The sequence below is a fragment of the Pollachius pollachius genome (genome assembly GCF_949987615.1).
Source record: "Pollachius pollachius genome assembly, chromosome: 15".
NCBI lineage: Eukaryota > Metazoa > Chordata > Actinopteri > Gadiformes > Gadidae > Pollachius > Pollachius pollachius.
Window position 1 is genome coordinate 19,879,819 of NC_136948.1, and position 24,837 is coordinate 19,904,655.

Here is a 24,837-nt window from a genome sequence, read left to right on the forward strand (position 1 = left end):
AAGCGGTCTTCTCACACAGCCTTTCCATCACTAATAGCCAACCCCATTTCTAACTGATGACACTCAAACCCTAGCTCTTAAATCGTACCTACAACCCTAGTCGCAGTGACGGATCAAAGTGAACCTTGTGCCCTTCCAGTCCATGCCTCCATCTGTGTGTCCGTCTTCTTCTGACCTACCGTCTCTGCCTACACCTCCAGGTGACGGCGGGCCGGTGCCACACCCTGCTGTCCCCTGTCACCGAGGAATCAGGGGAGGACGGGGTCACCAGCGAGCTGTCCTCCCCGCCCACCAGCAGCTCTCCCCCGTCCCTCGCTGCACACACCCAGACCACTGCCAGCAGGGTATTTACTCCCCTATATATATAGATATATAAATATACAGATATAGATATATGTTGCTAATTGTTAATACTTAGTCATGAGGGATCAAACCCAGAGCCTTTCAGATGGAAGTCACAGTATATATATTTATACATATATTTCAGGATGAGCAACTCTCTGATTGATCAAATTATGAGGACACTGTCCCAATGTGTTGTAATCACAGCAGAAGGGATTCTGTCCAGTCTAATCAAAGGGACCTAGCCATGTTCATTGATATGTGCCCCGTTCTTTGTATTGAGAACCTGAGTGTTCCGGGTGTTGACACTGACTGTGTGGTGGATGTGTGGTTGTAGGCGGGGCGTGGGACCCTCACCAGAGCCCCCGTCCAGCAGCTGTACGACCCCACCTTCGATACCGTGGCCAACCTGGACGACCTGCAGAGGTCCTGGGAAACACTCAAGAACGTGGTACGTGTGACTGACTATTGGTTTGTATTTTAGTGATGTTTTAAAGTGAGGATGTTGACGCTTCTCTGCCAGTTCCTTAGAGGAACAGTAGTTGTATATTATTATTAATATTTATATTATATTATGTTATTATTATGGTAAGGTATAAAGTGTTTTGTTATCATCCTTAGATCCATTTCTCTCTTTTTTCTTTCTTTGGAAGAAAGAGGAAAATTGCTTAAAATTCAATCAGCGTTGTTATATAATGGAGTAAAATAAATGGTGAATTGATGAAAACATGAATAAAATTCTATGTTCTGAAGATAAATAAAAAGATCTGATAAAAACGTAGTATGATGTCATACATAAGGACATCTATAAAAATGGCTCTTCAGAAGGGATCTAAAGGACGATTGCTTGCCTTAATTTTTCTAGCCGCCCATAATAGCGACGATGGCGCCATGAGATAACCCCTGCCCCTCTCTCTCCCCTCAGATCAGTGAGAAGCAGAAGTCTCTTTACGAGGCCTTGGAGAAGCAGCAGCGCTACCAGGGCTCCCTGCAGTCCATCTCCGCTAAGATGGAGAGTCTGGAGACCCAGCTGAGCCAGGCTCTGCCCGGGGACAGGAGCCCCACCAGCCTCATGGAGGCCCATCAGGTTAGACTCCGCCCCCAGCCCCTCCCCTCCTCTCTCCGCAGTAATGATCTGGCAGTCGATTGGATTCAAAGTTTTGTCAATCAAAATCCAAATTCAAACCGATGTGTGTTAACTACACACTCAAGATAATTTCTTATTGTGAGACATTAAGTGTGTAGAGTGATTATCAGATGCGATATATATTGCAGATCTATTATTTATAATTTAATAATAAACTGCTATTTAGTTAAAAAATGTTGATTATCCAACATCTAGAGCGGTTTGGAGAATATATACATCACAAAAGAACACACCTTAAACTCAAAGTACAGTGTCATTATAATTCTGTGGTACTCCTGTGCTACCTCTAATAAATGTATTCTCACAAACACACACACACATACCACACAACACACACACACACATTACATGCGCACACTCCGCAGGAGCTGACGTTGGAGATCCAGGCGCTCCAGGGGGAGATCGACGGGCTGCAGGCCAGCTTCTCGGAGGACCTGAGCGGGGACGCGGCGGGCGTGGGCGACACGGCCGACCAGCTGGCCATGCAGTCGTCCCTGGCCGTGCTGGCCCAGAGGATGGCCACCATCCACATGAAGGCCTCTGGGAAGCAACAGCTGCTGGAGGTAACGCCAGCAGGGACCCCTGATATGGTGGTGTGTTGGGCTCTAGACTGGTGTTAGTGTCATCCCCTGGGTTATTGTGGTGGGAATTTTGCACCACGCCAATCGGTTTCTGTCTAAACTGTTTAAGAACAAAGAGTCTTCCGAACTTATTTATAATAAACATACAAAACATACAACAAACATACAACAAACATACAATAATCAGAGGCCTCAGATGGGAGTTCACCCTTCGTCTCTTTAAGACCTCCGCAAGGAGAAGTCAAATGCATTGGCAAAAGCAAGGCCTTCCTATGCAGTGGCAGACAGGTCTTAGGATGCTGAGAACAGCTCTGCTCCCCACTCAAACTATAGTATTGGTTAACCAGATGGTAGTAAACAATAGACGGAACTCCTCAGGATGTCATCAAGGGAGACGTAGCCCTGCCTAATCAGCTGGAGCCCTTGCTCCTCGACCTTCCCAGGAGGGTCAGGGAAAAGGCCCACCCAACAAAGGGCAGTTAGTGGAACAGAATGTGATCCCCCCCCTCCCCCTTATCAGGAGCGCTTCAGCGAGCGGCTGGAGCGCCAGCAGCAAGACAACACGGTGCAGCTGTACCTGGGGCAGGCGGACGAGCTGGGCCGCTGGCTGGCCGGCGCCCGGGGGGGCATCGGCGCCATCCTGCAGCCCCCGCCTCAGGGGGAGGAGGACATGGAGGCCCAGCTGGAAGACTGTCAGGTACCTCAGCCTCATTCCTCCCCTCCTCCCCTCCTCTCCTCTCCTCCCCTCCCCTCCTCCCCTCTCCTCCCCTCCCCTCCTGCCCTCCTCTCTTCCTTCCCTCTCCTCCCATCCCCTCTTGCCCTCCTCCCCACCTCCTCTCCTTCCCTCCTTCCCACTCCTCCCCTCCCCTCTTGCCCTCCTCCCCTCCTCCTCTCCTTCCCTCCCCTCCTCCCCTCCTCCTCCCCTCCTCCTCTCCTTCCCTCCCTTCCTCCTCTCCCCCCCTCCTCTCCCCCCCTCCCCTCCTCTCTACTGTCTGTGTTACTGTACGTAGCTGCAGTAAAAACACACAGAAAGTGACCAAAGTTGCTTCGTGTTGATTCGATTCTATGGGCTCAAGCTCACAGAATAAATAACCGTTATAATGCCATTGGATATAACTTTACCGTATATTGGTAAATATTGTTTCCCTTTTTAAAAGTTTTTCAAGTGAACAATAAAGTACTTGAGTTAGTACTGTGGGGGGGAGAGGTGTGTGTGTGTGGGTGTGTTTGTGTGTGTGTGGGGGGGGGGAGTTGGGGCGGGGGGGGCTTAGGGGTCAGGAAATGTCAGAGGGTAAACAAGAGCAATAGCCTACTTAGCCTTCGAATAGTGGTGCGGCCTAGTGGCTGTAGCGCGGTAGCTGCTAAGAAGATTATGCAGATATCTTCTAAGCAGCCGAGGGAGCCTGCTAGACAAGGCAAGGCCAATGGGGCTGGGCCATGGGGGGGGGGTGTAGAATTGAAATGAGCTACCGTTCCCACTGACGGGATTGGCTGTTGCGTGCAGAGCCGGGGCGTACTACGTGGTGAATGGATCAAGGCGGAAATCCTGGCGTGTGTGAGTGGGTCAGAGAGGAGGTTCAGCACTACACCTGGGGAGGAGTAAATCACCTGTCTGAGCCTCTGAGCGTATGGAGGACAACAGAAAGCTGTGAGACCAAGACAACAGGGGACGAGTCCTACCCTCGATGGGGGTCTTTAGTTGATCCGGGCCAGGACTGAAGCTCTTAAGAGCTGCTCCTGTTGGTTGTTGTGGTCGTGAGGACGTGCGTCGTGGCCTCGGGACGCGGGCATGTGGCGGGAGGGATTACCGCTCACAGGACGCACGGAAGGGGAGGAGGCCCGGGAGGCGGGCTGGAGAAGAAAGCAGAGGAGGGAGCGCCCTCGCTAGTCCCGGCCCAGGGAGAGCTGCTGGATTAGGGGAGAGAGAGGGAGACGCAGAGGGAGACCACCCTGGAACTCTGGTCGTCTTGACCTCCTCCGGCGGGCGCTCCCCAGGGGGGAGGCGAGCGGGGAGGAGGAGGCAGCATGTTTGAGCTGGCGTCTCTGCTCCTGCTGCTGCAGAACATGCTGCTGGAGATCGAGGAGAAGGTGCTGGCACTCGCCGAGCTCTCCCTCCACAGCCAGAGCCTGCTGCAGACGGAGGGGGGAGGAGAAGGAGGAGGAGAGGGAGGACACACCACCAAGGAGGAGGCGGAGCGGCTGGCGGGGAAGCTGGTCACGCTGAAGGACAGCCTGGAGGAGCTCCAGGGCATGCTGCAGGAGAGGCAGGGCAGCATCCAGGTGAGGAGGAGGAGGAGGAGGAGAGGAGTAGGAGGTGGAGGAGAGGTGTGGAGGAGAGGAGGAGCTAAATGACTAAAACAGTAAACACAAACAAAACAAAGTAATACAATCATACCAATACCCTTACCTTAATGCATGTGTCACCTTTCATGAAAATATCAAATATCCTCCTCTATGTGACTGATCTCCTCCGTCCCCTGCTCCTATCAGGGATGTCTGCAGGACCAGGAGTCCAGCGGCTCTGACTCCAGTCCGTCCTACAGCCCCAGCTCCCAGGACTGGCTGGCCCAGGCCCACACCACCCGCTGCCAGCAGCGCCAGGACAGCCTCAAGAGGCAGAAGGTCGCCCTCCATAATCAAACACTTTACTACCACAACAATCTAAACACAGGAGCGCAGATTCAGGCAGATAGATCGATAGATTGATACTTCATTGAACCCCAGGGGAAAGTAAAAAACAAACCAGTAGCTAAAAGACATCACACACAGCATACACATACAACATAAACAGGATGATATTATTCATATCCACATGAATAAAATGGACAATAAAAGATAGTGAAATAAAAGTATAAGCATGAGCTGGTTGCAGTAACAGGGCTGACCCTGTGATTCAGTATGCATCGTAAAGTGCTCTATGAGAATGGGTGTCATGGTAAGTACAACATTGCAAGGATAAAGTGGAATAATGGAAACAGTAGAAGAGACAGTCCAGGCTGGGGGAGGGAGGGAGGGGTTGTGCATATGGGCTAACATCGCCAGTAAACATTTTATGAACTGAACAGAAGCCAATGGCTCCAACATAGCGCCCGTGCTTCTTTCAGTGCTTCTTTCCTCACCACTGCTTTGGTTCTTTACAACAAATGGACATGGGGAGACTCTACCCTTGCCTTACCTCCCCCATCCATACAGTCAGAGCAAAACTCAAAATATGAATAATAATTGAACCATTATTGTGGTGGCATCCTCTCTCCTTATTTTACATTGTGAGGTTAATTGATCAACGAGTGGTGTAATATGGTGATTATTGAACCAGTCCTTGGCAGACTGCCCTCTGGGCAACTTCAGGCTGATGAGAAACAAAATTGAACCGCATTGAGGGGAACATTTCGACATTAGACCGCATTAAGCACTATTGATGTGTAGTACAACATTTTTGCAGTGCAAAACTACATGGTATGTAGCTGTGGTACTGTGTCAGAGCCAGTGTTGCCAGATTGGGCCAGATTTCCCGCCCAATCTGGCAACACTGGTCAGAGCCCTAACATATACTAGGTAGGAGATACATGGCATGTAAATGTGGTACTGTGTCAGAGCCAGTTTTGCGAGATGGGCTTTAGCAGCCAGGGTTGTCCAGAATGGGCGGGGAATCTAGCCCAATCTGGCAACACTGGTCAGAGCCCTAAATGATACTAGGTCGGAGAAACATGACTGAACACTTGCTCACTTTTGCAGGAGCTAGAGGAGCAGCTGTCAGAGCAGAAGAAGCTGCTCCAGTCGGTGGCCAGCAGAGGAGAGGAGATCCTCATCCAGCAGGCCTCGCCTAGCAGTGCCAGGTATCAACCAATCAGCATGCAGTCCTTTGACGCAGCCAATCAGCATGGAGAGCGACAATACACAGCCAATCGTCCTGCAGCATGTCAACGCATGCCCCATCAGCACACAATTTTTGACACACGGCCAATCAGCATGCAGCTTGTCGACACACGGCCAATCGGCATTCAGCTTCTCAACATGCAGCCAAACATCACAGAGCTTGTCAACACTCAGCCAATCAGCAGATCCATCCATCCCTCAACATGCTATTCAAACAGCTCACAGAACCATGGTTATACAGAGCTGTACAACCTATTAACCTGCCTCTGTAAACAATAAGACAATAAATAAAACGAAATATAGACGAAAGTTCCCAATAAATTCCCAATCAAGGAGAATGCAGAGAACACCTATAAATTGATTTATGTATTCCCCCTTGTCCACCTCCTCACCCTCTCCCCTCTCTCTCCCCCCCCCCCCCCCCCCCCCCCACCCTCCCCCAGCACCACGGAGCCCTTCTCGGCGGAGGCCCTGGTGGAGAGGGAGGCACAGGCCTGCCAGGAGCAGAGCAGGCAGCGCTGGGAGAGCTTGAGACTGGAGCTCAGGACCAAACTGCAGCTGCTGCACAAGACCCTGGAGCAGGAGCACCAGCAGCCGGTAAAGACCCCTTATAGAAAAACTGGGAGGAGGATTAGGACAAGGATAAGGCTGATAAGTTCACACATTGTTTTCATCGTGTGAGTAGCATCCAATAGGGGTTGTACATCAGAATGCATCATGGTCTTAATTAGTTGCCGATACACCGCCATGTGGAGAGGAATCAACAGAGTGGTAGTAATGCAGAATCCTAAAACATAGTGAATGTTCTGTGAGCTAGGCAAATGAAAACATGTTTCCCACATCTTACATGAGAACTGATGTGGCAGTATCAAACACAACATTGTCTCAACATAATGAAAACTAATTTCATAATTTGTCTCAAAATAATGACCAAAACAACATTACTACCATTGTTCCTATGATTCCAAAATGGCAGCGGTCAATGCATTGTGACCTTGGGTTGTACAAGCCCTATACATACACATTTATATCTATCTCTATTTACGCTGAGAACAATCAAAGTTCTGCACAAGCTAATTTTAAGGTCAAAATGGGCAGAGCAGCCAAAGAAAACATGGTTGTTGTGCAAACAGTTACAGTAGCCATCTGTCATTTCGAAGTGTTGCCAAATGTCCGCAACAATAGTCCAGCTCACCAAAGTGCACGTCTCGACTTCAAGAACTAAAGTAAGTAGGAAAAAGTGAATAGTCATATACTGCTATGCGTGGAAGAACGGATATCCCTCTTCATCTTTGGTGTTTGTTGTGGTCTATGAGATGAGGGTTCTTGTGCTGATGGGCTCCTCTCCCTCCCTGTGGGGGGGTTCCAGGTCTACTCCAGGACCTCCGGGGTGACCCCACCGGGGTCTCTGTATACAGACCAGGCTCAGCCCCACAACACCACATCCATCAAGTGTCTGTTCGACGGCTTCAGACAGACCATGGAGGACGCAGCCAAGCAGGTGCGCCCGCCCGTCTGCCTGCACCCCCACTGGTTATATCTGGTTAATGCTGGTGGGGCTCTACGAGAGTACAAGGCTGTTTTGGACGCAAAACCTGTTCCAAAACATATTTTGGAGAGTCGATAACGTTTTTTAAAACCTTGATTAATACAAGGTAACACGTACCTCATCCTCATCTTCAACACCAATACATTCATATTGTTTATTGTTTTCAAAAAGACGACGTCTCCTATCCAGATATTGAAGTCAATCTATTGCCCAGCACTCCAGCGTTGTGATGCTGATGGTGTTGTGTGTCTGCAGCCGGGGGGCCTTCAGCGAGGGGGGTCCCAGGCGGAGCAGCAGCTGTACGCGGCTGTCTCGTCCTCTTCCTCCTGGCTGGACCACGTAGAGAACACCCTCTTCTCCGGCTCTGTGCTGCTCACTGAGAACCCCGAGACGCTCCTTCAGAAGCAGGAGGTGTGTTGTTATATACTAATATAGTCTTTATATGCCAATACTTCTTCAGAAGCAAGATGTTGTTATATGATTATAAAGTCTTGCTGTTTTAATGTCTTCAGAGGCAAGAGGTAAGAATCTATCGTTGTTTTATTATTATATAGTCTTTATATTTTACAACGCCTTCAAAAGCATTTCATTTTATTAAAACCCAATTGGTTTGTACCTCACATTCACATATTCTATACACATAGAACATGAATCTATAACCACTTCTTAAAAAATTGTTTCAATATAAAAGAAATTAAAGGTGTTACGTAACATTACATAGTCTATATACTACCATACCGAGAGCACAGGATTTAAATCCTCTCTCTCTCTCTCAATTCAATTCAAAAAAGCTTTGTTAGCATGACTATTGGTAAACCAAACAGTGTTGCCAAAGCATTACAGTATTACAAATATTACATATAATAACAATAGAGAACGCCAGAACAATATGTACATATATCAACCTGTAACAATATAACATAACATACAGATATGTTATATAGAAACATACATATGTACATACAGAAAAAAAAAAGTCATTAAATTAATGAAATGAAAAGCTACATAAAACGCATTATAGGTTACTAATAATCAGTAATCAATCAAACAGTGAGGCATGGTGTAGAATGTCATCCTCTCATCTTGTGGCAAGCTGAAATAAACTGTCCTGCGAGGACGGAGCTCTCTTTTCTCTCTCCCATTAATATTTGTAGTTGGTCTACATGGGAGTTTATAAAATGTGGGTGTTTTTGGCCGAATTTGCTAAAGCATATTTCACAGACATTTTTGAATTTGGGGCAGGAGGAAGTGCTGCTCGGTCTCTACAGCAGCTTCTTCACACTGCTGGCACAGCCGCTCCTCTTTGGGCAGCCATGATTTCTTATGGTGGCCTGTTTCTATGGCCAGGCTGTGAGCGCTCAGTCTGTACTTTGTTAACAACACTCTGTGTCTAACATCAGTGACTGTGGTCAGGTAGGGGGCCACAGTGTACTGTCTATTTAGGGCCAGATAACACTGCATTTTGCTCTGTGTGTGTGTTTTAGTGTTCCAATGGGTGAGGTAGGTTTGTTTCTGATGTTTTATAATTTGGTTGAGTCTAATTGATATGTTCTCCGACTGGTCCTGGGGTAGAGCAGAGGGGGAACCCGTCTGTGGACAGAGCCTCAGGACCAGCTGAGTGAGAGGACTCCTGTTCATCTCTTGGCTTTGCAGGGCTTTGTGCTGGAAGGAGTGCGGGTCACTTTGTTTTAGATGTAGCCAATATTTAATTGATCGTTTTTGGATTTTTAATAGAAGTGGATACTGACCTAATTCAGCTCTGCAGGCGTTGTTAGTGGTTGTCCTGTGTACCTGCAGAATGCTTTTACAAAATTCAGTGTTTGCAATTTAAATTGAATGTTTTTCCCATTGGTCAAAAAGTTGGTTTGTTTGTGGGCCCCACACTTCACTTCCATAGAGCAGGATGGGTTCAATAATTGCTTGAAGTAGTTTGAGCCAAATTAGAATTTGAATCTGAATGTAAATTTGTCTTTTGATTGCATAAAAAGCCCTGCATGCTTTCTCTCTCAGTTCATTGACTGCTGGATTGAAACTTCCAGTGGGACTTATTTTCAGGCCTAAATAGTTAGTCAAAGGGACCTAGCCATGTTCATTGATATGTGCCCCGTTCTTTGTATTGAGAACCTGAGTGTTCCGGGTGTTGACACTGACTGTGTGGTAGATGTGTGGTTGTAGGCGAATTTATTTCCATTCCATTCCAGATTTATTTCCATTTTTAAAAATAGGTGTTATGAGACCACGATTCCAGATGTCTGGGAAGTAACCTACACTCAGGATCAAATTGAATAATTTTAGAATAGCCAATCTGATTTTTTTACTGCTGTGTTTCAACATCTCGTTTAGGATGCCGTCAATTCCGCTTGATTTTTTTGGCTTAAGGTTGTTTAATTTTTCTTCCACTTGTTTTTCAGTGATAAATAGATCTAAAGGGTTCTGGGAGTCTTTGATGGCCAATTCTAATTTGTTAAGTTAAGTTTGCTAAGTTTTCTGTAATTTGAGTTTGCTCTCTCTCTGTCTCTCTCTCTCTCTCGCTCTCACTCTCTCTCTGTCTCTCTCTGTCTCTCTCTCTCTCTGTCTCTCGTCTCTCTCTCTCTCTGTCTCTCTCACTCTCTCTCTCTGTCTCTCTCGCTCTCTGTCTCTGTCTCTCTCTCTCTCTCTGTCTCTGTCTCTTTCTCTCTGTCTCTCTTTCTCTCTCTCTCTCTCTCTGTCTCTCTGTCTCTTTGTCTCTCTCTCTCTCTGTCTCTCTCTGTCTCTGTCTCTCTCGCTCTCTCTCTGTCTCTGTCTCTGACTCTCTCTCCGTCTCTGTCTCTGTCTCTCTCTCTCTCTGTCTCTCTCTCTGTCTCTCTCGCTCTCTCTCTCCGTCTCTGTCTCTCTCTCTCTCGCTCTCTGTCTCTGTCTCTGTCTCTCTCTCTCTCTCTCTCTCTCTGTGTTAGACCCTAGAGAGTGAGGTGCGGGCCGTGGCTGAGGAGGTGAGGCACAGCCAGACCCTGCTGTCTGGACCGGGGGCCCTGGGCCCTGCCGAGCCGGCCCTGCTGGAGGACGGCCTGGTGGGGGACACCCTGGACTGCCTGAGGGAGCGGCTGGCCGCGCTGGGCTCCGCCCTCAGCCTGCGCTGCGACCACATGCGGACGAGGATGCACCAGCTCACGGCCAATCAGGTCTCGCCGCTGCTTCTAAATGAATCATTAATAATAATATTCCTTTTATAATACATTTTGATAAATTACTGTTCCTAAGTTTAATAATAAGAATAAGAAGAAATTCAGAATTATTATAATTATTCATTGATTATTTATAATTAATTTGAATTTATTAGTGTGTAAGGGGGTCTGCGGATATAAAGCTCATTCACGACCGTACCTGAGGTCAAAGACGATTGAAATCACATTCAAATTAAAATCTACTTTCTAAGTTAAAGAAGGATACTTTGGCAGGAGCGAGGTGTTATCTTCGTGTCTGAAAGCAATTGTTTGGGTCCACAGACGGAGCTGCAGCTGCTCCAGACTGCTCTGATCGAAACCAAGTGCCAGATCCTCCAGACGTTAGCCGGAGCCATGGACAAACCCGCCTCCCAACAACTGGAGGTACAGATCGCAAACATGTGGTTCAATGGTACCCTGGGTACCACTGAACTACAACCATGGCTGTGGGGCTTATTATGAGCTGCTGATGAGATGGTCTGTGGTCCCCAGGTGATCGGCGATGCAGAGGACAACCTGAGAGACTTTGAGCAGAGGATCACAGAGCTGAAGAGCAGAGGGGCGGCGCTGCAGGCAGACGAGCCCTCCACCAACAAGCTGCTCAAACTGCAGGTAGCCCAGCATAGCCCACTCTGTACCCGACCATACACCACCCAACTACTGACTCCAGGTAGCCCCACATAGCCGACTCTGTACCCGACCATACACCACCCTACTACTGACTCCACAGTCCTTTAGTCAGGATCAGAATCAGAATCAGAATCACTTTTATTCCTTCTTAAGTACACAAAAGTCAAATTCTAAGACAGTGGTAATAAGTAATAAGTAATAATAAGTAATGAGTTGTAGTTAAGTGTTAAGTGTATGTGTAAAGTGTTCAAATGGTAGTGGTACCAGCCACCGTTAACAGAAAAAATTAAATATATAGGGTCAAATGCTGTTTGTGATGCTTCCTCCTCTGTGTTCCTGTACCGTTTCTCACCCCTTTGTGTTCCTGTACCGTGTCTCAACCCTCTGTGTTCCTCTCTGTGTCTCACCCATCTGTGTTCCTGTACTGTGTCTCAACCCTATGTGTTCCTGTACTGTGTCTCACCCCTCTGTGTCTGCTCCAGGACTCGTACGAGGAGCTGGTGATGACGGTGGGCTCGCGGCGCAGCGGGCTGAACCAGAACATGGCCCTGAAGGAGCAGTACGAGCGGGCCCTCCAGGACCTCACCGACCTAGTGGACACAGCCCAGGACAAGATGGCCGCCGACCAGAGGATCGTGGCTAGCTCTGTGGACGAGGTCCAGAATCTACTGGACAAGCATAAGGTGGGAGAAACGTTTTCCCTTTGAAACAAGCATCCTGAAGAAATGGTTTTGGTGTTTGACTCCGAGCTGGAAGGTTCTGGGTTCCAACCCTCATGTCCCCAGTCTTCTAGTATAGGGAACATGACCTAACCCCTCCCTGCTCATTCCTCAAAATGATCTCCAAAGTCAGTGTCAGTTGCTTTGGATGCGAGTGTCTGCTATGTCAGCGATTCCCAACCCCCGGTCCCCGAACCGGAGCCGGTCACTGGACCCCTTAGAACCAGGCCTTGAAATATTTCCAGAAAAAGCTAAAAAGGTTTTTCATTTTTGCACTACTTTTGTGTTTATTTAAGCCTCTTTATTTAAGTGATTTTTCTTGTGTTTCTCTTATAAATTGAATTATTTCATATTATTACATTGTTGAAGGGGGCTTTAGACTCATAAATTGCTGTTGCTTTAATTGTTGTGAATATGACACATAAACAATCTTGAAAAACAGCTGCATCCTTTGTTTAAAAATGATGCACCTTAAAACTAAGGGTTAGGGTTAGGAAAAATTGTATACCGGTCCCCAATTTTTTTTATGAATATGCTGGTCCTTGGAACTAAAAAGCCCCTTTGCTAAATGACTAAGCAGTGGGCGGTCTTCTGCAGGAGTTCTTCCAGGGCCTGGAGTCCCACATGATCCTGACCGAGACGTACTTCAGGAAGATCAGCGGGCTGGTGCTGCCCAAGGAGAGCCAGGCGCTGGAGGCCACGCTGGGCCAGGCCCAGGCCGTGCTCAGGGAGGCCCACAGCCGGGGGGTGGAGCTGGAGGGCGTCCGCGAGGTGAGGGCTGCCGGGCGGGGTCTGTCTCTGGACGGAGGAGGGTGGATGTGTGTGGTGTTTCCATTGGAATGTTCCGGAGAAGATGGATCCATCCGATTGTAATCGGAGCGTTTATCATCGTAAATGATTTTCAAAGTAATACAAATTAAATAATAATAATGATATAATTATTTTTTGGGGAAATTTACTGTAAATACACCAGACATGGGAAACCTGCCCGATGTCGCGTACAAACAGTAGACTTACAATTTAGTCTTGAGTTCAAAATATAATTAATGATTCCATTCAATGCAATTCAATTTTATTTGCATAGCACTTAATTACAATTTCAGTCTCAAAGGGCTTAACAGGCCAAATATGTATGGCCTGTCGCATCGTTTAGGAGTGTAACAATGAAAAGCTGTTCTATCTACTTATTATCCAAACTCTGTTTCCCGGTCAGACGTGGTGCCGCCTGGTGCAGGACTACCAGTGTTTATACCGCCACCTGGAGGCCGTGGAAGGTAGCATCCCCACCGTCGGTCTGGTGGAGGAGACGGAAGAGAGACTCAACGAAAGGATCGCCTTATATCAGGTACCGTTGTTTGTTCTGCTGAATTGGATTCTCAGAAAACTGCTTAATGACCAGGGCCGCCCGGTGGTTCTCCTGGCAGAGCGGGTACCATTAAGGCCCACTCCTTACCTCCTCCTTGGTCATTAGCCGCCTGTCGTCCCCTCGCTCTCCCTTACCTTCCCATCTTACTGTACAATAAAATGGATGAAACCTTCAAAAATAAATCTTAAAATATAAATCCCAAAAATATAATAATAATCCATGATCGTCTTAGATGTGACTGTCATATGATTAGTTGATTCAATCACAGGTCTCCGATAGCCTGGGAATCAGACGAGTCTCACAGGCTCATGTTTAATGTGCTCTGCAGATAAGGAATTGCTCTACTCCTAGACAAAGATATTTCACCCCAGTACGAGATAGACATCACAACTGTCTCTAATATGAGGCAGGGTAAATACAATGACTGTGTGAGACTGCCATAGAGGCATTCTTAACAACAACAAAGATGGCTGCCGCTGATGTAGAAACCAGCCTGGCATTTATGGATGAATCAAAAGGTCTGGGAGCCAGACCTTATCTGAAGAGAAAATCAAACATGAGCATACGCGATTCTTCTGGTTCCCATAGGTCTCCATGGGTTTTGTTGTGTGTCATCATGGATTCTTGAATATTCTTTCAAGAATCCATGATGTTAAAAACGACAGTTATGTTATAATCACTCTAGTTCCATAATTGTATGGCTTGTCCCTGGTCCCTTGTCTTATGGGCTCGTCCCTTGGCCCTTGTTCCTTGTCTTATGGGCTTGCCCCTTGTCCCTTCTCCCTATTCCCTTGTCTTATGGGCTTGTCCCTTGTCCCTTGTTCCTTCTTCCTATTCCCTTGTCTTATGGGCTTGTTCCTTGTCCCTTGTCTTATGGGCTTGCCCCTTGTCCCTTCTCCCTATTCCCTTGTCTTATGGGCTTGTCCCTTGTCCCTTGTTCCTTCTTCCTATTCCCTTGTCTTATGGGCTTGTTCCTTGTCCCTTGTCTTATGGGCTTGTCCCTTGTCTTATGGGCTTATCCCGTGACACAGGGCAAGCCCATCAGGTGAAGCCTCGATGGCTACGCCTACATGTTCTAGAACAACATTACATCCATTTGAAACCCCCCCCCCCCCCCTCCAGGGCCTGAAGGGCCGGCTGACGGAGCAGCAGCACAAGCTGTACCAGGTGCTGGACGAGGGCAAGCGGCTGCTGCTGCAGGTGAGCTGCCCGGTGCTGGAGAACCAGCTGGCCCTGCTGGGGGAGCACTGGCTGGGCCACACCACCCGGGTCTCCAGGGAGCTGCAGAGGCTGGACGCCGTGCTCAAGCACTGGACCAGGTGAGGGTCGCCGCCAGGGGTCCAGAGTAGGGATGGGGATCACAGGGTACCTCACCATACGATCCCATACGCCATACATGGCCCGCATACACCGATTCCGCAATTATTGATACATCTATTATATATAGACAATCCTATAACGATACGTCATGACATTTGCATTACATTTAGGGCATTTAGCAGACACTTTTATCCAAAGCGACTTACAATAAGTGCATTTGTTACAATAAGTACATTTGTCATAAGAAGTGAAACAATATATCGCTGTCGGTACAGTAAAGATATTCATAGAACCAAGTGCAAGTATTACAATCGCTAGGCTAACCCATTCCCTGTGTAAAGCAAAGATAGCAGCTACTGTAGATGCTACACAATTAAGTACCTTGAATAAGTGCAATGTACAAGTGCCAGGACGTACAACATTCAATGGTGGCTGTGCATTGGTTTCTATGCAGAGTTGAGGTGAACTCTGAACAGGTGAGTTTTGAGTCTTTTGCGGAAGCTGGTGAGCGACTCTGCGATCCTGACATCGGTAGGGAGCTCGTTCCACCACTGAGGTCCCAAAACAGAGAAAAGTTGATGACAAAGCAGAACATTTTTGAAAAGACGCTGAAAATGGTTTTGCAGAAATTAACAGTGTGAGAATAATAAGGGGTATTTCTAACATGCAGGCATGTAACCCTATTCTAGTAGTATCCCCAAATGCAATTATTAACCCCCAAAAAGCATGATATGGAATCTTTAACTTGCTGTTGAAAGCTGGAGGGTAATGGTCCATGTCTCCCAGGTACCAGAGGGAGTGGACGGAGCTGGTTGGCTGGCTGCAGTCGGCCCTGGATCGGCTGGAGTTCTGGAACACCCAGGCGGTGCTGGTACCCCAAGAGCTGGAGAGCGTCAGGGACCACCTGGCTGCCTTCCTGGTGAGTTCCCCCCATCATGTCATGTCACGTCAGGTTTTATCATAGGTCCTTTATCATATGTATCACGTCATCTCATATCATACTTGACAGAAAGGGGGTATGAGAGATTGATGTGTGTGTTGGTTCACCTGATTATCCATCTGCCAATGTTAATGTTTGTCTTTTGAAACAAGTTGGTAAACAATGTATTCGGTCACCCAAATGAACTCAGAAAACAACCCTGTTGAACGTCTACCATAAGGCCCAAGCATCCCACCTGCCTTGCGTCCTGCCCTCTGACCCCTCCGACCTGTCTACTTATCCCTCCTACCTGTCCACCAATCACGCTGCAGGAGTTCTCCAAGGAGGTGGAGGGCAGGGCCTCTCTGAAGAGCTCGGTGGTCACCGAGGGCAACCAGCTGCTGCGGCTGAAGAAGGTGGACACCGCGGCCCTGCGGTCAGACCTGGCGCGCGTCGACGCGCAGTGGGCGGAGCTGCTCACGCGCATCCCCGTGGTGCAGGAGAAGCTGCACCAGGTACCCCCCCGCACGCACGCGGCCACGCAGCCCGGACAGCGGCAGGCTTTAGCCGCCCCTGCGGGGGCTGATTAGATTAGCAGGATGATCTGCTCCTAGAACGGGTGTGTTGTGTTGTTTGTTTCTCACCACCACGCTGGACGCCTGATCCAGCCGGGTGCGGTGGTTTCCTGCTCAGTCACCACGGTTGTCGTCCGTGCTCAGATCCAGATGGAGAAGCTGGCGTCCCGGCACGCCATCTCCGAGCTGGTCAACTGGATGTCGCTGATGGAGAGCGTCATCGAGGAGGACGAGGAGAACTTCAAGAGCGCCGTGGGCTTCACGGTCGTCCAGGACTACCTGCAGAAGTACAAGGTAGGAGGGCCGCTCTGGGGACGCCAGGATCCACCCTTACCCCACCGTGACCTTAGCATTTACTTACTGCAGAGGTTCTACTTTGGAGCTTTGTATTGGGGCTGGTGAGGCGAGTTCCTTCAGAGTAGATGTGTTGATCAGGTTGAACGGCGAGTTGCCCTTGCTCCAGGGCTTCCGGGTAGATGTTTGATCAGGGGTTTGAAAATCTGCTACTTCTCCTCATTTCAAGGCTTTAAAGTAGATGTTTGAATGGATGGCTTGACGATGAGCCACTTCTTCAGAGTAACGCTTCGAATAAGGGGGTTGTTCCACCTCTTTAAAGTAACATTTGATCAGGGGGGGTTTGACGATCGACCACCTAGTTCCACGTCTTCACAGTTAAGTTCAGGTAAGACGGGTTGACGATCAGCTACCTCCCCTAGGTCTGCATCATCCGTGTAATGTTTTGACCAGGGGTGGTTGACGATGGGCTACCTCCCCTAGTTCCCACTCCTTACAGTCATATTTTGACCGGGGGAGGTTGACGATGGGCTCCCTCCCCTAGTTCCCTCTCCTCACACTCATGTTTTGACCGGGGGGGGGTTTGACGATGGGCTCCCTCCCCTAGTTCCCCGTCCACTCCTTACAGTCATATTTTGACCGGGGGAGGTTGACGATGGGCTCCCTCCCCTAGTTCCCCGTCCTCACAGTCATGTTTTGACCAGGGGGGGGGTTGACGATGGGCCCCCTCCCCTAGTCCTGACCAGCGGGGTGCCTCTCCCATGCTGCAGGGCTTCCGGGTGGACGTAAGCTGCAAGCAGCTGACGGTGGACTTCGTCAACCAGTCCATGCTGCAGAGTGGAGGGCAGGATGCCGAGAGCAAGCGGAGCGACAAGACCGACTTCGCCGAGCGCCTTGGCGCCATGAACCGACGCTGGCAGATCCTGCAGGGACGCATCACAGAGAGGGTGAGAGGGCTGTCGCCATGTTTTTTTTATTTCTTGATATCCTTTGGTGGTGGAATTGAGAGAGCGCGATTTGAAAGAAAAACATACAAATTGCAGAAGTTTGAATTAAAATTTCTAATAATCATAATCTCTGATGCCAGACAGTGGGGTGCAGACAGAGGCGTGGTGGTGATGTGCATTTTCATATGTATGGCATTTCGTTTTTTAAAAACCTTGTGGTTGTCGGTGCTGTGCTTTCAGATCCAGTTCCTGGAGAGCCTGTTGGAGATGTGGCAGGAGTATGAGAGCAGCGTCCAGGCTCTCAAGTCCTGGATGCTCTCCCAGGAGGAGAGACTCAAGAGAAAGCACCGCATCGAGGACCTGACCTCGGTGCAGAACGCCCTGAAAGACTGCCAGGTAAGGCCTAGGCACACACCCTTCTTTTAGCCACACCCCCTTCCTGTACCACGGACACCACGGCCACACGTCGTAGCTGGAGGTCAAAACAGGAAGCAGTTCTGCCATAGGAACCAACAGCGTCTGCGGTGAAACGTGTTGACATCGGTTACAATTGTTCTGTTTGGTATTGGCTGAAATGGAGTCCGGTCAGGTAGCTTGACGAGGAGGCACTCATTTCAACCAATCAGAAACGGCCAACAGCATCATGCTTCCCCCCAGATGGTGCTGTAGATGAGGTGGAGATGATCTTCTGTCGTATTCTTCAACCACGCTGTTGTCTGCTGGTAGTGAGAGGATGGTGTCCTCACACCTGTGATGGTGTGCTGTCTCTCCTTCCAGGAGATGGAGGAGCTGCTGAAGGAGAAGGAGAGGGACCTGGAGCGGGTGGAAGAACAGGGCTGTGCCCTCGTCCAGAACAAGACAGATGAAGCCTGCGCTATCGTCATGGAGACCCTCCAGGGTGTCAATCACACCTGGGCCAACCTGGACCACTTGGTAAGTCTCTCTCTCTCCCTCCTTCACGCTCTCGCGCACTCTCCCTCCCTCGCTCTTTTTCTCTCATTCTCTCGCTCTGTGTCTCTCTCTTTTTTTTTATTTTTATGTAATCTGTAATGTTACATGAGAACGTCTGTATCTTCTGTTAACCTCTATGTATATTATGTCTGATATCCATTTTAGATCCAAAATTTTTGGCAGTCTGATCTGCCAGCTGAAATTCGGTTCAATTCAAATGAGTTTGCGGTCTGATCGGACAGCTCAAGATCTGTATGTGTATGTCACGTTATATGGTATCTCTTTATACATTCCTGGTATCTGTCCTACATCAGATCGGCCAGCTGAAGATCAGCCTGCGCTCGGTGCTGGACCAGTGGAGCTCGTACAAGCGGGCGTCGGAGGAGATCAACGGCCACCTGATGGAGGGCCGCTACTCCGTGTCCCGCTTCCGCCTGCTGACCGGCTCGCTGGAGGCTGTGGAGCTCCAGGCCCAGAGCCTACTGGTGGGTCAGGGTCGGGGGGAGAGGAGGGCCAGTAGACGGCTCCAGGCCCGAGCCTACAGGGGGGTCAGGGTTGGGAGGAGGGCCAGTAGACGGCAAGTTTATATATCAAGTTTATTTATAAAGGGCCATCAAAACCAAACCAGGATATTTTTGGAAGCTGCAAATGCCTACAGAGACAAAACACACGCAGTCAAATGACACAATAAAAACAGGAAATAAAGTGCATGCACAGACAAATGCATAAAACAATGCCTTAAATGCCGTAAGCAAAACTATGTTTAAAGTCTATTTTCAAAAACACCTGCTGACTCAATGTGTGTGGGCTTGCGTGCGTGCGTGCGTGCGTGTGTGTGTGTGTGTGTTCGTGTCTGTTTGTGCGTGCGTGTGTGCGTGCGTGTGGGCAGAATCTACAGGGAGAGCTGGAGAAGCAGGAGAGCAGTGTGCGGCGGTTCGGCGCAGCGACCCACCAGCTGCTGAGGGAGTGCCACCCATCGGTGTCCGAGTCCCTGAACCTCGCCCTGAAGGACGTCAACGCCAGGTCAGCTAACATCAGCCCCTACCTTCACCATGGGGAATTATCCCTCGTAGACTAGCATGGCGCAATGGCCTGAACAACAATTAAGTGGAATTTATTTTTTGGACATATTTTCTTATAGAAACACAAAACAATATTTTCAAAGTTAGAAAATTTCAGCTTTAAAGACTGTTATGTTGCAAACAGTTACAATCTGTCAAAGGGGAAGGATGACTAGTGGTTAAGGTGGTTGACTCCCACCAAAAGGTTCTGGGTTCCATCCCAATATCTACGGTCTACCTGTAAGCACCTCTTTATGAACGATAAACCTGGAAGCATAACGCTAAACAGCAGACATCACGTATCCGAGTGCTGTGTGAACACCAGCACAAGGCCTCATGGTGCGGGGCTCTTGTGTGCGGACCCCCCAGGTGGACCAGCCTGGTGGAGGAGATCTCGGAGCGCCAGCGGAGCAGCAAGGCCCTGCTGCAGCTGTGGCAGCGGCACAAGGAGCTGCAGGAGCAGAGCGGCGCCAGCGTGCTGCGGCAGGAGGAGTGCGCCGAGCAGCTGCTGAAGGCCGCCTGCAGCAAGGACATGGCCGACCACGAGGTGTCCGACTGGATCCACGAGTGCAGCGTGAGTCCCTGGCCGGCAGCGTCATCCATGCGTTAAGCATCACAAGGAATGTTTCAAAAAGATATCTCAGATAAGATATAAGTCTGTGTGCTTGCTCAAATTGTGGCCTGGTTTGTGTCTGACTTTTATTTCTTTGCAACATTCATTGTGATGCTTAAGGTGTGTGTGTGTGTGCCTGTTTGTTTATTACTGTATGGCGCAGAACAATTTTCCGCAAAAACTAATAAAAATATCTTATTTCTCATGTGTGTCTCACTTAAATGAATGTCTTATGGTGTAATTTGTGTGTGTGCTTTGACTGTCTGTCTCGCGGTGTATCTTTTAACGTTATTATGCCTGATGTGTGTCAGTCTGTATGTTTGTTTGGTAACACTGTGATGTCTGTGCAATGTGTGTGTGAGTCTGTCTTTCTTTCTATCCGGGTCATTGTGAACCATGTCTGCTTCATGTATACCAGAACAAAAACGTAAAGAACTACATTTCCCATAATCCTGTGGTTCTCTCTCGGCGGTGTGGCAGGAGCTGCTGCGGTCGCAGGCCCCGGTGCAGGCCTGTCTGCAGGTGCTGCGGGAGCTGGGGGTACAGCTGAAGCAGCAGGTGGACACCTCGGCCGCGGCCGCCGTCCAGACGGACCACCTGTCCCTCTGCCAGCGCCTGGCGGCCGTGGAGCAGGCCCTCAGCAGACAGCTCACCGCCCTGCAGGTCAGGAGGAGCCGGCCGGGGGAACTCTAACTGATAAACCACAGGCTGTTGATCACTGTTATGATCTAGGATTAAACCAGGATTCAAAGATTTGTTCTGGAAGAGTTAAAGGAAATTTACAAAATAATATTGTTGACCAGTTGATCCAATATTTAATAAAAATGTGCATTTATTTTAACTGGATACCTAACATTGTACTAAGTTAATTAGTGGAGATGGTCCATGATAGGAAAAAATGTAAACAAAAACATTTCAATTTGTAACTTTAAAACATATTTAGCCATACTATGAAGAGCAGTTATGTCATAAGCGTATATTGATGTCGTTGTGGTTGTTGGTTGCAGACTGGCGTGCAGGACTACGAGAAATTCAACAGCCAGCTGGACGCTCTGGCCCGCTGGATCTCTGAACCCGAGGACGTCCTGCGGGCCCAGGACCCCAACGGCTCCTCTGACCTGTCCTTAATACAGGATCGCATGGAGCAGCTCAAGGTACGTCTGCTTGGCCTCTCGCTTCGTGTCCGTCTGTCTGTGTGTGGTTTGTCCATCTTGTGTGTCTTGTCTGTCTGTCCTGTCTATCAGCCTGTTCCTCCTGTCTCTCTGTCTCTGTGTCTCTCTATCCATCAGTATATCGGCCTTTCCTGTCTACCAGCCTGTTCCTCCTGTCTCTCTGTCTCTGTGTCTCTCTATCCATCAGTATATCGGCCTTTCCTCCTGTCTCTGTGTCTCTCTGTCCATCGGTATATCTTTGTCTTGTTGAGCCTTAAGCTATCTGTGGCCCTCCACTTTTATTTCTCCATTCCCAATTTGTTGTCTGAGCTACATAGCGATCCACCCGCCCACCTACCAGTCCCTACATACTAGAATAGTTTATACTAGTGCAGTGTTCGGCGGTAACCACGGCGACTCCCCACAGAGAATGATGCTGAAGTTCAGCAGCATGGCCCCCGAGCTGGAGCGCGTCAACGAGCTGGGCTACCGGCTGCCCCTCAACGACACCGAGATCAAACGCATGCAGAACCTCAACCGCGGATGGGCCTCCTCGTCCGCACAGACCACTGAGAGATTCAGGTACACACACACACACACACACATACAAACCCACTTGCAAACACACATACACACATTGGCACGCGCACAGACACACACACAACCTAAGAGGGTTGGTGATCGAACCCAGTAGCTTTTGACATGGAGTCAATCCCCTTTAGCTGCTATGTTATCCTACCCCCAGGTTCAAGCAGACTAAAAGTACAAGAATATCTATAAATATATAGAAAAATTATAAATGATAATAATTTCAACATTAGTTGAAAAAAACAGTATTTTTTTATCTTTCTCTGTCCTCCCTGCAGCAAACTGCAGTCATTCCTGCTGCAGCAGCAGACCTTCCTGGAGAAGTGTGAGACGTGGATGGAGTTCCTGGTGCAGACGGAGGAGAGCCTGGCCGTGGAGATCTCTGGAAACTACCCCAGCCTGGTGGAGCAGCAGAAGGCCCACGAGGTGTTTGTTACTACCTACCTCCAGATCCCTGCCCTGCTTTCACAGCTCTTTCTGATTTGCTTACATTTTCATTTAATTTCAATTAATTTCATTCAAACGTTCATACATGTATCTTAAAGTCCCTTTAAATGGCTTAGGGTAGAAGGCTTTGCTAAATGAATGAATAGTGCCATGTTGCGGTTAGGGTTATTCTGATTGTGCCCCTGTATATAACGCATGTCGCCTGTGTCCAGTTGTTCCAGGCAGAGATGTTCAGCAGGCAGCAGATCCTCCACTCCATCATCAGCGACGGCCAGAGGATGCTGGAACAGGGACAGGTAGACGACAGGTAACGGAGAAACCAACACGCTACCGTCACGCCTCTACAGCTCCTCGTCTCATGTGTTTGGATAGAAGCGTCTGCTAAACTCCCTCAATATAAATGTAAATGTGTCGATGCCATAATGTAACATTCCAAATGCTGTGAGGAGCAACATAGTGTTTAACCCACCACGCCGTCCGGCCCGCAGGGACGAGTTCAACCTGAAGCTGACGCTGCTCAGCAACCAGTGGCAGGGCGTGGTGCGCCGCGCCCAGCAGAGGCGGGGCATCATCGACGGCCTGATCCGCCAGTGGCAGCGCTACCGTGACATGGCCGAGAAGCTGCGCAGGTGGCTTCTGGAGATGGCGCCCCCCGCCGACCCGCTGTGCTCCGGGACCACGGTGCCGCTGCAGCAGGCCCGCGCCATGCTGGACGCCACCCAGGTGTGTGTGGTTATCTCCATGTATCTGTGTGTATCTCTATGTGTGTATCTCTATCTGTGTGTATCTCTATCTATCTGTGTATCGCTATGTACCTGTGTGTATCTCTATGTGTGTACCTCTATGTATCTGTGTTTATCTCTATGTGTATCTCTATGTATCTGTGTTTATCTCTATGTGTGTATCTCTATGTATCTGTGTGTATCTCTATGTGTGTATCCCTATGTATCTGTGCGTATCTCTATGTGTGTATCTCTATGTGCCTTTGTGTATCTCTTTGTACCTGTGTGTACCTCTATGTCCCTGCGTTCACTCTCCGCATTCCCCCCAGCTGAAGGAGAAGGTGCTGCAGCGACAGCAGGGCAGCTACATCCTGACGGTGGAGGCGGGCCGCCAGCTGCTGCTTTCGGCAGACAGCCGGGCGGAGGGGGCGCTGCAGGAGGAGCTCAGCCTCATCCAGGAGGGCTGGAGGCATGCCAACGCCTCCCTGGACGCCCACAAGAGGGAGCTCTCCACCCTGCTGAAGGTACGGCTTACAGTGGGCTTGTGGTGAGCCGAGGGGGTTCCCAGTCCACAGGGTCCCGGTGCTTTGAAACCTATGAACGTCTGCTTTCTGCCTGGATATAGTCTTGCCAAAGTACGACCGCTACCAGAGCTATGGCCCTTACATAACGGGAAATGATGCTATCCTTCTCCGTAGTGAAACCAACCTGAAATATAGAGAGTCGCTTAGTGAGACTTTGTAATAGGGCTCCTTAAAGTATTCAATTCAATATTCTATATATTCAGTAAATGTATGAATTGCAAATATAATGATTATTGTAAAAATGTCGGTAAGATGTTAAGTGGTTGTGGCAACCCGGCTCTGTGAGTTGCCTCCCCCAAATCAGTACAAGATTCGGCCCCTTAAAGCCGTAAAGGCGCCTTTATTCAACATAAGGACGAACAGAACAAAACGATTCTTGGCTCCCTGAGCCTTGGAGGAATCTCCGGATGTGTCCCTCTGGGCGAAATCACGTCCCTCCGGGTATTCCTGTGTCTCTCAGCCTTGAGGACTGGTCCCTCCACACGTGAACCACGAGAGCCGGTCTCTCCTACTCGGAAACCGGGAGAGCCTTGAATCCAGGGAATGGCTCCTGGAGGTTGATCCCGGACGCTCGTTTCTTCCAGCGGCTCTCGTCGATGATCTAGGGAAAGTGGCCCTCTGGGTGGAAACTCGTCCCTACGAGTGTTCCTTGATCTCCGACCAACGAGCACTGCTCTCTGGACACTGTTCTCTCTCACACGGGAACCACGAGAGCCCATCTCTCACACACAAGCACCGGGAGAACCCTGAGGGAGTCTTGAAGCCGGCTATTTAAGCCTTGATTCTCCAGCTGCAGCTTAGGTACTTCGCATCCCGCATCCAGGGGCGCTGTGCCGAAGCCGGGTGGCCACAGTGTAAAGAAAAGCTTTAACATATCAATCAGACATTAAGGGATTCCATTACTCGTGTTGATGCCGTAAAAAATCATTTCAAATACTGTGATTGGATCAAATTCTGTTCTAAAGAGGGCAGCAGATCCCAACAGGCCATATTGCAAAGACGCCAACCCACCAGCACCTCTACTGATGGAGGACAGGCCCATCATGGCCTCATGGAGCACTTCAATAGCACTTGGACTGCATCTTTTGGGGTCTTTTCCCTTTCAGGCTAATAGATGATAATGAGAGCCAAAGTAACGGCAAATCCCACTCAATCAGTTTGAACCAAATGCCAAGATTGAGAGCAGGGGGCCAATATTAATACATAATTAATATTACAGAATACATTTAATATTGACCAAATAGTTGACTCAAAA

General features: G+C 49.0%; 1 protein-coding gene across 1 annotated transcript in view; it reads left to right on the forward strand.

Moving 5' to 3' along the window:
• Positions 1-24,837, forward strand: part of syne1b (spectrin repeat containing, nuclear envelope 1b) — a 125,657-nt gene that overhangs the window by 78,831 nt on the left and 21,989 nt on the right. Inside the window, 34 exon segments of the mRNA XM_079752688.1 lie at positions 201-344; positions 680-793; positions 1,268-1,429; positions 1,855-2,052; positions 2,591-2,767; positions 4,132-4,350; positions 4,561-4,692; positions 5,806-5,906; positions 6,390-6,543; positions 7,316-7,447; positions 7,751-7,906; positions 10,429-10,653; positions 10,978-11,079; positions 11,188-11,307; positions 11,808-12,008; positions 12,642-12,815; positions 13,258-13,389; positions 14,533-14,729; positions 15,517-15,649; positions 15,982-16,164; positions 16,369-16,518; positions 17,289-17,465; positions 17,706-17,861; positions 18,243-18,398; positions 18,731-18,901; positions 19,306-19,439; positions 19,847-20,051; positions 20,571-20,753; positions 21,098-21,244; positions 21,669-21,823; positions 22,108-22,255; positions 22,489-22,583; positions 22,765-22,999; positions 23,328-23,522. Of these exon segments, the coding sequence (XP_079608814.1) occupies positions 201-344; positions 680-793; positions 1,268-1,429; positions 1,855-2,052; positions 2,591-2,767; positions 4,132-4,350; positions 4,561-4,692; positions 5,806-5,906; positions 6,390-6,543; positions 7,316-7,447; positions 7,751-7,906; positions 10,429-10,653; positions 10,978-11,079; positions 11,188-11,307; positions 11,808-12,008; positions 12,642-12,815; positions 13,258-13,389; positions 14,533-14,729; positions 15,517-15,649; positions 15,982-16,164; positions 16,369-16,518; positions 17,289-17,465; positions 17,706-17,861; positions 18,243-18,398; positions 18,731-18,901; positions 19,306-19,439; positions 19,847-20,051; positions 20,571-20,753; positions 21,098-21,244; positions 21,669-21,823; positions 22,108-22,255; positions 22,489-22,583; positions 22,765-22,999; positions 23,328-23,522 (5,463 nt within the window).